At 36.3% G+C, this 14,624-nt stretch overlaps 1 protein-coding gene across 1 annotated transcript; it reads left to right on the top strand.

Moving 5' to 3' along the window:
• The first annotated feature begins 4,999 nt into the window (after positions 1 to 4,999).
• On the top strand, positions 5,000 to 14,378 carry LOC104238752 (uncharacterized). The gene is made up of 3 exons (XM_009793215.2): positions 5,000 to 5,222; positions 5,616 to 5,705; positions 10,962 to 14,378. Exon 3 carries the CDS (start codon positions 11,088 to 11,090, stop codon positions 14,058 to 14,060), a length of 2,973 nt encoding a protein of 990 aa, XP_009791517.1. The 5' UTR covers positions 5,000 to 5,222; positions 5,616 to 5,705; positions 10,962 to 11,087; the 3' UTR covers positions 14,061 to 14,378.
• Positions 14,379 to 14,624: the final 246 nt, after the last annotated feature.

The following is a 14,624-nucleotide window of genomic DNA, read 5'->3' as shown; positions in this document are numbered from 1 at the left end:
TATAAACAATGATAATGGTTGATAATGAGGTGGAGTGTTGGTTGGCACAACTATGATCTTTAAGTTAATATAATTGTATTAAAAAGTGCTTAGGGAGGTTAGTCACTATATCTAAATATATCCTACCTGTCCCTTAGCCTACATTACAACCAAGTAAACTCCTATTGATCTTAGACTGAATAAGCTCAATTAGTAAAGTATTACACTACGGGCAAGCCTATGGTGCATCTTTGTGGCATGTGAACGTTCTTTCTGAGAGTGAGCGAATTCTGTCTATCTCAGTTCCTACTTGTTTTAATTATCGTTATATGTGGAACTGCTCTCTTGTGTGATGTGAGGGCATGTGATTCACAAAGGAACAGTAGGTCTTGACTCTTGTATAGAGTAGTTTGAGTAAGTGCAGATGTGCATGGTACAAAAGGTTTGACTCTTGAGGAAAAGGTTGTTCACTACTAGGTGCAAATTGTTGTAAAATGTTCATGGTGTTAGTCGTTAAAGGAAAAGCTTAGGGAAGAAATTTTGATGGAGCGTGGTAGATTGCTCGAGGACTAGCAATGATTTAAGTGTGGGGTGTTGATAGTAGGCTATATAGTCGATATTTACACCTTAATAGGATCATACTTTGTTGTTGTTTTATAGATAATTTGCCAACAAAATGCTCTAAATAGTGTTCTTTTGTTTAGCAGGGAATATTATAGGAGAGGAAGCAACATGGTGTGTTTTGGAGGCGATAATGTGAAGAAAAACACCCACTCGAGAAGTACCCGAACACAAAGAAGCATAAATGGCCTGGGCAAGAAGGCCACCGCGACCGTGGTGGCACCGCGGCGAACCGCAACAGATTAATGAAGGAAGGCAGAAAGGTCAGCATTCACCGCGGTTGGCCGCGACCGTGGTGAACTGTTCACGCAGCTGGAAGTTTGAGGACCAAAGTGTAATTTCGGGAAAACTTTTGTAAAACCCTTATAAGCTTTAGAAACTCGCCCAACTGGGGGAACAAGCTAATTTTAGACTACTTTTGGAGGAAGAACAAGTGTGAGAAGATCAACCAAACATTAGAGTTTTTCTATCTCCTTTTAATTCTTGTAGTTTTACATTATGAACAGTTTAGTAGTTATTTCTTATTTTGTTACGAGTAGCTAAACACTTATCTAGGGTTGATGGAACCAATTGTTGGTTGAAGTTTTGAATCAAGTTGTTATAATCGAACCGGATTTATGATATGATTGTTCAACTACGTTTGATATGGTGATTAATTGAATGGGCCCTTGATTAATCGTGTCTAATTACCTTATATTGCTTGAAAAAGAATATTAGGTTAGATAGCTGTTGAACAACACCACTTTTGGGTAATTGAAGAGATTCATTACTTGAACTTAAAAGTGGGTTTAGAGATAACAAAACTTTGTTGGGATAATTTAAAGTTGCCCATTGTCAGCTAGAGTAGTTCGAGAGAATGCTCTAGTAAATTATTGTAGTTGATCGAGAGATAATTACGATAGCCCATAACTCTTAATCCTCATAGAGTATTACGGCGAGATTATAGCGGAAGAGTCAAGACCTAAACTAGCAATTGGGGAAATCACTGCCCTAGACCTTTTTACCATTGAATTATCTTTGTTTTAGCTTATTGTTGTTTTCAATAGTAGTTGAAGCAGTTAAACAAAAACCCAGTCTTTATTGATCAAAAATCTTGAATCTAGAGATTGATTGAGTTGATAATAACATTGCCGAAAAGTGTAATAGATAGGTTAGTTCCCTGAGGATTCGATTCCGGACTTAAAATCGGATTATATTTACAGCGACCGCTTCGTCCTTTAAAGGGCATAGTTAAGCGCTATCACATACAATCAGAGCAAAATTTACTAGCTTCGAATTAACCTGTAAATTGCCCTCCTCACTGCCCCTGCAAAAAAAATAATAATTCGAATCAAATAATTAAGAGATTACAATTCATATTACAGCGGTTAATAGACCACAATTTAGATCGCATTTGAATGATTTAGTTAAGGACGTTTAGTTTCGAGTTTCAATATCTAACTAAAGGTCTCTCGGCGACTTGTACCAAGCAACCTCTTTCCTATTCTTTAATCATTAACAAATCTTTTACATACATTAATTATTCGATTGTCGAATTGACCACAAGCACATTTGGTAGAGACGTAAGTACAAAATATGTATTTTGGCAGCCAGAAGAATATTCATTTTAGGCACCCCACAATTCGTGCTTTTTTTTTTTTTACCAAGCATTCTCCTTACTGAATTTTTTGTTCTAATACATGTTTCATTTACACCTTAGCCGATCTGTATACTTTATTTGAATTGTTGTTACATATCGTTTCATAATGTATCATATTGTATTATATTGCATTATATTGTATTGTATCGTTTGTCGTTATGATGTCACGCACCAACAATATGAAGGATAAATTTGCAACATTACTAGAAAAAAAAAGGATACAAAATAGAATTATTATATAAAAAAGGTAGGATAAATAATAAAATATGATTATTTAATAATAAGAAAGGGCAAGATGAGAAAAAAAGCATGGTAACGACGCCATCACACCAAATCCGTCGTTCCATAAAATATTATTTTTCGTCGTTATGTAACAATGAATTTAACGATACGATACAATAAAATTTAAAGTAACAATACAATATAATACAGTATATAGGTAACAACCATCCAAACAAGTTGTATCTCAAACATAAAATACCTTTGTTAAAGAAGTTGATAAGGATTTTTAACGTATTCCAAATTTCCAATACAGTTTGTGTTGTAATTTTTACATATGAATATCTGGAGTTTGTATAAATAGACAACGCGCGCTCTTTCAATCAGAAAGAAATGATTCACTTGTTCAATCTAAAAAATAGTTTCTCCTGCATTTTTCAAAGCTAGATGAGCCAGTAGATAGTTGGAGATAAGAATATAAAGCTCGAGTGAACTTTCCAAGGGATTAGAAGATAACATTGTCTGAAAAAAAAGAAGACGAAACATCAGGAGTAATTTCACCAATAATTACTCAACTTATATTTTACTGAACTAAAATGATTAAACTATTTGTTACGATAAAAAAAAAACTCAACTATGCTTATATATGTATCTATAGAAAGTTACTAATTTTTTTTGGTAAAAAAATCACTCAATTTTGTCTTAAGTATCATAAAAAGGCGCTAAATAAAATTTTTTTCTGTAACAAAAAGTTATTCAACTTTTTTTTAAGTATCATATAAAATTTCTCTTTGAATCTTTTTAATGACTTCGTGTGATACTTAGGTATAATTGAGTGTTTTTTTTGCTATAAAAAAATAGTTTTCTAATTTTCGTGATAGTTAGGTAACATTGAGTAATTCTTTTGTTAACAAAAATAGTAAAGTAAAATTTGAGTGATTATGAAGTTAACCCGACATTACTAAAGTGTGAAGTTGTAATCATTAGACAATAATCGAAAAAATGATATATTTTTATATTTAAAAACTACTGAACTTTAAACTTCATATTTTAACTTTAATGAATGATTTATAGCCATACAAATATCTACAACTTATTTTTTATAATTGTGTGTCCGGGCCAGTTTGCAACTAGTTTCATGGGTTCCTGCTACCTCCCACCAGCATATTTACTGACGATTCCGTCTACTAAGGCATGAATAGATGAGAAATCACCTATCGCTTCAATTATTTATGACTTGTTTTATACATAAATTCGAAGTTTTAGCTTGTTTGGTCAAACTTTAAATCAACTTATTTTAAAAAAGTATGTTTTTATAATGCATTTTAAAAAAAAACACTTTTGATGAAAAATAGTTTGTGTTTGACTAATTAATTTGAAAAATACATTGAATAATAATTAGTGTTTGACCAAACTTTTAAAACGTGATTTTAAGTGTGTTTAAAAAAAATATTTTTGGATAGAAGTTACTTTTTTTGTTTCTTAAAACTGCTTGTGCTTCTATCAAAATACTTTTTCCTTCTAGAAACTTGGCCAAACACCTTAATTTTAAAAATAAAGTATTTTTGATTTAAAAAAAATTTAATCAGAAAGAAGCTCGACCAAATAGGCTACAGGACTATACCTAGGTATATTGATATCTAAGAATAGAAATCCCACAATTTCATCAAGAGCGTTTGCACTATTGATTTGTTGCATACTAACAGAAGTTGCAACGGCCAAATTTGGCAAGTATTCCTTCTAAACATGTTGTTTTACCACACGAATCCAAAAAACATTGCGATATAAAGAGGACGTGCATTTTCACTGTTAATTTGTACCAAAACATTCATAGTTCAACATTGGAATTAGAAAACCACGTACAAGATAAAATTGAAGTCAAAATATAGCATCAACTAATGTATTAAAGTTCAGTTATTGTTGCATTTATAGTGTTTTTCAAGATATTTTATTTCAACAACAAAATTGGTATAATTGCTTAATGCTGGAATAATATACAGTGCTTGAGCTGAGTAGAATAGATACAAATCAATCATTTAACTAACTCCAACTAATTTCAAATTAAGACGTAACTATTAATTATTATATGTATAATTACCAGAAAAATATACAAAAATCTAACCAAATAACAATTATTATTAAAATTAAAACTCCTACCTGCACATGAAAATTTTAAAAAGAAATTACACGTGTCATGGGACGTGTCAGTGGTGGGAACACCAATAAGGTCCTTTAATTTTCAGACAAGACTACCGCCATCCTTTTACCATCACAAAAATCTTCATAGAAAAAGGACCCCACTTCAGCAGTTGTCAATTCGGTTGCTTTCAACCCGACCCGTAACTTTCCGGGTTGGCCTGCGAAATCTGGCACGTGTGGCACGTGTTGCTTCCCCATTGCAAACTGTAGTTCAGCGAACCCAGCTAAACAAACCCCAAAAAAGAAAAAAAAAATCGTAATACTAACAAAGAGAATTGGCTAAAAAAATTTAAAAAAAAAAAGGAAAAAACAAGACTCCGAAGAAAACGTTGTTTCGAAGGTGGGAAAAAGCAGGGTTTTGTTGTGAAAAAAATACAGAAAGACAAAGAAGAGAAACAGTGGTTCTGAATACAGATTTAGACACCCATTTATGAAAATTCAAACAGGATAAGGAATTTCTTTGCCTAAAGAGAGTGTTGGGTGTCTGAAAAATATAGCAAAATTTAAACTTTTTGGGATTTCAAAGTGCAAACCCAGTTAGGGTTTTCTCCATTTTCTGACCAAGGTAAAGTTCTTTGCTTTGGAATTTATTACTTAACTGCAGTTACTGTGAAAGAATTTTAATTATGGGTATATTTTGCTTCTTTGGTTGCTTAATTTTCAATCTTGCTTGCATTAATTGACATAATCAAAATTGGTTCTTTTTAGTCTAAAGATATAATCTTTAAGCATTTTAGGCTTGACCCAAGTTCTTATATAGGGTTTTTGTTTCTGGGGTTAGCTAATTTTCTATGGTTCAAGTTGAAATTGTTTTAGGGCTTGAGTTTCTTTCTGTTTCCCTTTTGTTTAATCTGTAATCTCAATTCATTTATTTGCTGTTCCGTTGTTATTCAACTCTACTGCTTAGTTTTTGAGGTTTTGGAACTCATTTCTGTGTTTTGAAATTTTGTTTTTTCAGGTTGACATTACTGCCATTTATTTATAGGGATTTTAGAAGTTTCAGTTTTTTCGCAAGTTTCCAGCTTGATTAAAGGGGCATGAGAGTCTGGTAAGTTCAAGTGATAACAAGTTTTTGTTTTTATTATTGGTTGATATATGTATTTCGCTGCTTCCTGCATCTTTTTGTTAGTATTAAAAATTAACAGTATTAAATTTATACCTGCCAATCTGTTCAAATTTGTGAATGGACCTTTTTTGGCATTTTACTGGTTATTCTTTCAGTTGAACAATTGTCGATTTTGATGTATAAGGTTTTGATGTTTTGGAATGATAGTGTAAATGCATACTGATTTAGTGAGCCTCATTCGACCCCCCGGCTTTTCTTTTCTCTTTCTATCCTCAAGTCACCTTTTTTGTATTTCTTTCTTTTATACCTTTTGTGGTCGTGATGAGGAAGCAGGAAAGTTTTGTTTATGAACCATTAGTAAGTAGGGCAATATACTAATTACTATACAAAGAGAAAGAGACTCTTTGGTATACCTCTTGTATTTGGAGATTTCCGATAATCAATAAAATTACACATTGCTTGACCAAAAAAAAGCTAGAAGAGAAGGAGGTGGATGCAATTTTCCTTTTATGGAGGAATGTAATAACATGCTTACTTTGCTGTACTGAAAGCAGCCATAAACTGATTGTTTTCCTAAGAGACGTGCGGAAAACCATGATGCGAGTCACATGAATAGCGAAAGACTTGAACTTGCTCATGTTTTCGCGTTTCAAATAATTTCTGGATAGGAAGCTTTGGAGCCATGTCATATGCATTTTAAAATCTTATCATGAAACAATAAAAAGTGTAGAAAGATCTGAAAGGCTCGAACCTGATATGAATACTTATGGCACTTTCTTTGTCAGAGTCATACTTCAAATGAATGATGGAATCCATTATCCACCGTACATAGTGTTGTAGATCTCCTTTCATATAAAAAAGAAGAAGATAGGTCTGTGGGTCTCCTCTATGTGGTGGGATGGCCTGTTCTTTTGAATAAGGTCCTCACAATACAACTTCTTGTAAGCATCGTTGGTTCAAATTCTTTATCATGCTATTAGTTTTTATATGTACGTCATGTGATCTATTGAAGGTCAATTGATAGATTGCTTATTGTAAATTTTTGGTCTCGATCTCTATTGATCTTCTATCTATTACTTTCTTCTTTGGCATTTGCTTGACAATACTTATCTTTCCAAAATAAAGTAATTTTATTGATACATACACCGAAGGTATGGTAAAAATCAGTCTCGCTAAAGGCTTATTTTATGCTCGCTTAAGTTCACATAAATCTAGATTGTGCACTTTGCCTTACTTAAGTGACGCTTTTGTGTAGGTCCTAAGGTGTTAGGGCATGCGCCTCATCACTGATAAGTTCTTCCTTTGAGAGGACAGTACTAGACAATAAATATAGTCAAAAATAATAAAATTAAAAGCCGTAATGAATGAACTTTTAGTGATTAAGAATTAATTAATTAAAATATTAGCATAGAAAACTAGTTCCAAAAAAAATATAAAACTACATCTCTTCATATAAATCAGAAATTTAAAATGGTTCTGAAACTTGACTGACGTCCTTGAGCCAAGGGTCTATCGGAAACAACCTCTCTATCTCTATAAGGTAGGAGTAAGGTTTGCGTACACATTACCCTCCCCATACCCCATTTATGGTATTACACTGGGTGTTTTGTTGTTGTTGTAAACTTGACTGATGTGATTTTTACTTCATATATTTCATTTAGTATAGTTATTTTAATTCTTTTGTCCAAATATTTAATTATTTTGTTTATAGTAATTTTTCGTTGCACTAAATATACATTTATTATATTTCTTCTTCAGTAGAGATTTGTTCATTAAAGCCCATTCTTTGTTTCCGCTTTCTTAAAGCCTTGATAAATTTTGGTGCTACTCTGTGTAAAAACATAGAGAATAACTCCTTCTAGATATTGAAAGGGTGCAATAAGTCCATTAGATTTTCTAAATCAGTTGCCACTTCCATTCGTTGCTCAAAAAGAGCGGTGATATCACTTGAAACTTCAGTAGTAGTAATATCAGCCGAATTAGTGCCATATAGAGGGATACTAGTCGAACCTCCGTGTGGGACATGAAGATAAACCTAAATCCACTATGGAAAGTGCTCGGCTTGCTCCAAAAGTAAAAATTTATGAGGACTTATCCCAAAAAAAGAGTAAAAGGCAGCTAAATTTTTTACATATGAAGTATGCCCTATTTTCCATCGGAATTTCTCTCCAGCCCAGTGTTTTGGAAAGCGTTAAGCACAAAAAAGCGACGAGGCATCGCTTCACCGAAGCGAGAAGCGCTTTTTTTTTTTTCATGTGAAGCGCAATTTAACACATAAATAAAATAAAAAAATAGGCATAAATAAATGGCTAATAACTCATTAAAAATAACATATTAAGCAAATGTTTCAATTCTTGAATCAAGAAGCAAATAATAGATACTACAATCAACAACCAAAAAAAAAACATAACAGTTAATTCACACGAACCAGAAAACAGAGCATAAAGAGGATGATAAAGCAAAAAACAGAGCACAAAGTAGAACAAAAGAAGAAGAAGTCGTTTAGGGCACAAAATCAGCGCTTAAAAAGTGAAAAAAATTTGAAAGAAGAACAGAAACAGAAGAAGAAGAACAGAAATAGAAGAAGAAGTTGAAGAAACTTATCGAGAACTGGAGACTTCGTCGTTGCTGGAGTTCGCCGGAGAAGAAGTCGTTGAAGAGCGTATGTTTATCTGTTAACAGATGTCTTATTTGCTAAATTTTTAAAAAAAAACCCTATTAGATGCCTTCTGCTCGCTTAAGCACGCTTTTTTATCGCTTTCCCCATTGAGGCGCTTCTCGCTTAAGCGCGAGAAGCGAGCACTTTTTAAATGTGAGTCGCTTTTGTAGCAGAAAAGCGATAGCCCTGCGCCTCGTGTCGCTTCAGCGCTTAAAGCAAGAAGCGAGCGCTTTTAATAACACTGCTCCAACCAAATTGTCCATATAATGCACAATTGAGAAGCTTTTGAGCAGTTTGGTATCATAGTTGGTTACCCGCTCCCCATCAATTTCTCAGAAGTGTTTTCCCAATATAGTATGACATAGTTTCATCTGCCGATGGCTTCAACATAACAGGCATGCAGTCTCAACTATTCTTCTTTAAGGGTTATCAAATATTATTTTGATTTCATTTCCACAACTATTAGCGTAAAATTTTGGAGATTATGAGGTTTAGAGCAATGTGGTGAATATGATGCTCATAGTGGTTTTGGATGCAAACGTTGCATCATGAATGAGAAGGTTATTCACCTCTTTTTTTCACCCAATAGTTCGTGGCTTGGAATGAGTATGAGTCTAGTAAGATTTATTATGTGCAAATTATGCTATTTGTTGATTTGAGTGCAAAATTTGCACGAGGGATGAGAAGGTTATTTTTTTTGATGGGTAAATAATATATTATATAAATATTTGCACTAAGCCAGTGCAACAGGCGTAATTACAGGTTGTGCAAATCAGCAATTGCGTCTAAAATATCATCTACATCTGGTGCACAAGCCAGCTTGCACCAAAAAACGATCAACAAAATGCAATTAAGCTTAAGGCACTGTAAATTTCTTCCTATGCCTTCAAAAATTGTACTGTTTCAAGCCAGACAGACCACCAGATAATTTGAGGAATAGTGTTCCGGGTCTTTTGAGCTTTCTTGCATAGACCCTCCCTGGTCCAGCACTTGAGCATTTTTGAAATGGAGTTAGGCATGGTCCAAGACATACCAAATATTGAAAAGAACATGTTACATCGCTGATTTGTAACCTTGCAATGCAAAAAAAGATGGGTAACATCTTCAGATTGTTCTTCACATAAAGGACATCTGCTGCACAGCTTGAAACCCCTCTTCTGGAGATTGTTTTCCGTGAGGCATGCCTCCTTAGCCACAATCCAAGAGAAGCAAGAAATTTTTAAAGGTGCCATGTTGTACCATATTTTTTTCCAAGGCCATAACTCACTGTTGCTAAAACCCAGCATATTGTAACAGCTTTTAACTGAAAAAATGCCCTTGGAGTGACCCTTCCAACTGATAGAGTCCATTTTATAGTGGTCCAAAGCAGTGTTGCTTAGCATTTGTAGCAAGATGCCTACCCTCTCCATTTCCCAATCATTAATATTCCTTCTAAGACTCAAAGCCTTGCGATGTACAGAAAACTGCAATTTCCCCATTGTGATGCAAGGATATATTATAAAAATCTGAAAATTGGTCTTTTAATGGCGTATGACCAACCCATGCATCTTCCGAAAACCTGATTTTCCTTCCATTGCCAAGAATAAAACCCATGTTTGACTCAAATTTGTTCCAATGCCCTCTAATATGTTTCCATAAACCGGTGCCATGAGGCACTCTAGACTCTTTGGTGCGCCATGGATTGTCTAGACTCTAGACTCTTTGGTGCGCCAGCCGCCAGGGATGGGAAGGTTATTCACCTTCGTGAACCCATTAGTCGATGATTCCCGAACAGCTTCTCCTCCAAGTCTCCAACCCAATTTCTAGCTGCAGCATAAGCATTTAGTTTGGGAGAATTTTGTCAATTTGTAAGGACTACTTTTGGTTGCGTAACATTTTAGTCTACGCCAAATTTTCCTAATATTTCTTTAATTGAATACCTAACCATTCTATGAAAGTTTTGTGACATCTCTGCTTTTGGATGTAAAAAGAGTTTTTTTTGGACCTGCCACTACATAAAGAAGTTTCTGGAATGGGAGAAAGATGTGAAACTATAAGAAAGAAGAAAGTCTTTATTTTACTGTATATTTGCCTGATCTGTATTACAGGTTAAATAGAAGAGCTTGAAGGGGCTCTACAGCCAGCTAACCAACAGGAAACATACTTGGTTTAATTGCAGAAACAGGGATTCTTTTTTGTTCTGATGCTCCTGTAGCTGATATTGTGGTATATGCTAGTATCTCAAACTCAATGTGCGAAGAAATTATAATCAGTGAACAGAAAATGAAAAATATTTGTGTCCTGTATTTACGAGACTGAAATCTTTTTGGTGATGTAGAATCATTTTAACCATAATTTAGTGGTGCCATCTTGTAGTGAAATTTGAGCTTTCTATTTTGCTTGTTTTGACTGGGTTGCTTCGCAATAAAGGATTACAAATTAAATGTCTCTTAGGTCAAATCAATAACTTTTTGCATGTGCCGACAGTATTATTTGTTATAGACAATCGGATGTGAAATTGACTTTTCATTTATAATCAGAAAGCTTCATTTCTTACATTTACTGATTAATATTATGGGTCATTTTTAAATCTTCTGCAGGGGAAGCTTGCTGGAAAGTCCTCTGCGTTAGCATTATCTTTTCCAGATATGAAGGACATTGTAGTATCATGTTACCAGAGTCACTTTGCTTCTTGGGAGTCCTAACTTGTGAGTTAATAATTAATCATGACACTCGAGGACTTTTTCACCCTGACTGAGATGAGTAATGGGCTTACAGCTCCTGCTCGAGTTCAGGATCTAGTCTCTATTATGCAGAAAGAAGTTTGCGTTGTCAAGAATGCTGGTGAAATAACAAGGCAATGGTCTGCTGTTGCTAGCGCAATTGCTGCAACTGAGAATAAAGAGTGTCTTGAACTCTTTATCCAGCTAGATGGACTCTGCTTTGTTGACAGTTGGTTAAAGGATGCTCAGAATTTTGTTGATGAAACGAGTGACAACGTGGAAGAGTTGATCACTCGGTTACTGGTAGCGGTTGAAAGGCTTCATGTAGACTTTGAGAAATCAGTTTCTTCTGGAATCAGGGTTACTGTGAAAAGCCTCCTTGACCATGAGAGCTCTAAGGTGCAACAGAGGGCTCGTGCACTGTTTGATAATTGGGAGAGAGAAAAAAATAATGATGCAGTTTCAGTCGGTTGTGAAATACCACAGACGATAGTTGATGGTGGGACGAGAGTAATTGAAAACGTCGTCCGAGAAAATGAACAGTCAGAACCTTCTCCGGAGAACGTCTCTCTTTCTGGTGGGGGTTCTGGAGAGAAGTGTGAGGAAAATGTTAGCAATAATATTATGCCATCTTCAAGGTCTGATGTTGGTAATTCTTCTGGGGTTGACGATACCAAGACATCTGACCAAAATTTGGAGCATTCAACGGTGAAGGATGGGCATCCGCTGTCTCCTCTATTAAAGCCTGTTGGTGAAGATCAGAAGGTAGAATCCTCAACATATCATGCAGAGACGATCAGTGCAATTGATACGTGCAGTTCTGCAAGTTTATCACATGGTGCTCTTGATCGGCAGACAGGGGTTCCCGTTTTGGAGTCTGTTAATTGTTCAAACCACACTCAAGAAGGAAGAAGTTCTGAGAAGTTAGACTCGGCGTCGTCGAAACCATTGGAGGAGAAAACTAGTTCTTCAGGTACTGATGCAGGAGACACTTCAGATGCTGGCAATGGTTCAGATTTACAAAGACAAACTGATATCAAGGATGAAGTTAGCTGCAGAGGAAAATCGCCTTCTGATGATGCATCGGTGGTGATTTCTGAAGGAAAGACGTTGATGGATGATAGCAGCAGACCTACAAATCATAGCAGAAGTTCCATGGTGCTTGGTGCTAAAGACAGAAAATACAACATCGACAGATTGCACAACTCCTCCAGCGAGCATAGTCTGGAATGTCCCAAAGATTTAGGAGCTATTTTGTCAAAGGTAGATCTCATTAATGGGGATGACAAGCAGGTCACTGATGAAAGTGAAGATGATTCGGAAAGTGACTCTGAATTTGGAGAACCACGAACAGTTAGTAAAGACTCTGGTGTGTTTGGTAAGAAATGTGATATTGAATTCGATTATGGCATTATAGATCCTCTGGAAGTTGCTCGACAAGTTGCCATAGAGGTGGAGAGAGAAGTTCAGAGTTGCAGTTCTGAGAAAATACAGGAAAGTAAAATTCATGAGCCTGATAGCGCTGATTCTATGAGTGCAAAAGAATGCCAAAAAGTTGAGAGCTCTAAGAAGCAAGTACTAAGAGGAATGGCTCTTTTGACGGAGGCTTCAATTACAAACTCTGAAGCTGGACCTAAAAATGAAAAAGTAAAGGTGGAATCCTCTCAGGGTACTGATCTTGACGCCAATGCTGAGAAGGGCCAGTGTGATTTTGATCTGAATCTAGAGGTTTGCTCAGACGATATAGATCATGTTGTATCTACCTGCATCTCTGTTGTTTCTGCTTCGAAGGCAACAGCTGCCCCTGGGATGCCTGTTGCTCCATTGGAATTTGAAGGGGCTCTTGGATGGAAAGGATCCGCTTCAACCAGTGCATTTCGGCCAGCATCGTCTCGCCGGGTTCCTGAAAGTGCCAAGGCTGTTTTCTCTGGTGGGAGTAGGAATGACAGCAGCAAAAAGCAACAGCAAGGTTGGCTTGATATTGATCTTAATGTAGCTGAAGGTGGAAATGACAAATCTGCAGAACTTTTCACTGTCAAACTTCCGTTACCATCTGCACTTCCTTCAGGGGAATCTTCCGTTGAAGCTAGCTCCAGAAAATCAGAAAGAGTGGAGTTGGATCTCAACTGTGCAAGTGAGGAGGGTGAGGCACCTTCAGATTGGCGCATGGAGGGAAGGATTTTGTCGGATAGGAATGGCCATTGGAGTCCATCTCCATCGTCATCATCGTCGTCCAAGCATCTTTCATCACGGAACTTTGATCTAAATGACCAACCGTCGTTTCTCAACAATTCTTCAGATCTATCTTACTTCAAGAAACCATCTCAAAATATTAGCGCATCCGGAGGGATAAAATCGGCTAATTCTGTAGTATCCATTATGGGCATGAAGGTAGAGGTCAAACGTGAAGATGTTCCTCAATTCTTTCCATTTCCAAATGGCAGGACTGCAGAAAATACAGTTGATCTTACTGTTGCAAGAAGTGGAGGTGTCTTGGGAATGGGATCTCCATTTCTATATACCCCTTCACCCACCTTTGGTTACAATAGCATTGTACCAGGTCCTCCCATCCCGTTCTCCTCAGCAATGTATGGACCCGGTGGCCCTATTCCTTACATGGTAGATTCCCGAGGTGCGCCTATGGTACCTCAATTTGCTGGCTCTGCTTCAGCAATACCACCATCATTCGCTCAACAACCATTCATTATAAGCATGGCTGGTGCACCTGTTTCAAATGGGGTCCTGCCACCACAGAGTGGTCTGGATCTCAACACTAGTTTGATATTTGAGGGAGGAAATAGAGACCTTGGAGGTCTGAGGCAGTTTTTCACGCAGGGTCAAGCCAGGTCGATGGATGAACACTTAAGGACCAGCTCACAACCCTCAACCAGTTCACTTGCTGGTGAGAAACGCAAAGAACCGGATGGTGGTTGGGAGCCTTACCCTTTTAAACTTCATCCACCATCGTGGAAGTAAACTTAATGGATCTTGTTTTTCTCTAATGGGATAAGTGTCTTTACAGCAATAGGTAAATTCAAGGCAGGAGGAGAGCCTTATTGATTTTGTGGTTAGGGGCATGATATAGCTGAATAAAGACATGATTTCTGAATGTAATATGCTTCTTGAGATGACTTGGCCAAAGAAGAGTAGATGTTTAGGTTTCATTGGTTCCAAATGTTGTTTTAACTTGTTATTCTCGTCAAGTTTCATAGGTTGTTGCTACCACAGAAAACTTACATGTAACTGTAATCTCTCATTTACACCATAGAAATTTAGAAGAATGTCTCGTCTTTATCCTGTTCTATTAATATTCTAGATTATCATGCAACCAAGATAACCAGGTCACTAATCCGCTACGGCCTACGTGATTCTACATCTTCGCCGATAAAAAGGGCAGCCCGGTGTGTAAAGCATTCCGCATTTACGTAGGATCCGGGAAATAGTCGCATCCCCAAAAGTGATGTAAATAACCTACCCTACGCGATTCTACATTTTCTTCCATAAAAAAGGCAGCCCGATGCATAAAACATCCCACATTTA

This window comes from Nicotiana sylvestris, chromosome 8 (genome assembly GCF_000393655.2).
Source record: "Nicotiana sylvestris chromosome 8, ASM39365v2, whole genome shotgun sequence".
Lineage (NCBI taxonomy): Eukaryota > Viridiplantae > Streptophyta > Magnoliopsida > Solanales > Solanaceae > Nicotiana > Nicotiana sylvestris.
This window is presented reverse-complemented; position numbering and strand designations above follow the sequence as displayed.

Bases quoted from the DNA above. Each gene is read 5' to 3' on its own strand.
- LOC104238752 (XM_009793215.2), top strand. From the start codon at position 11,088: ATGACACTCGAGGACTTTTTCACCCTGACTGAGATGAGTAATGGGCTT.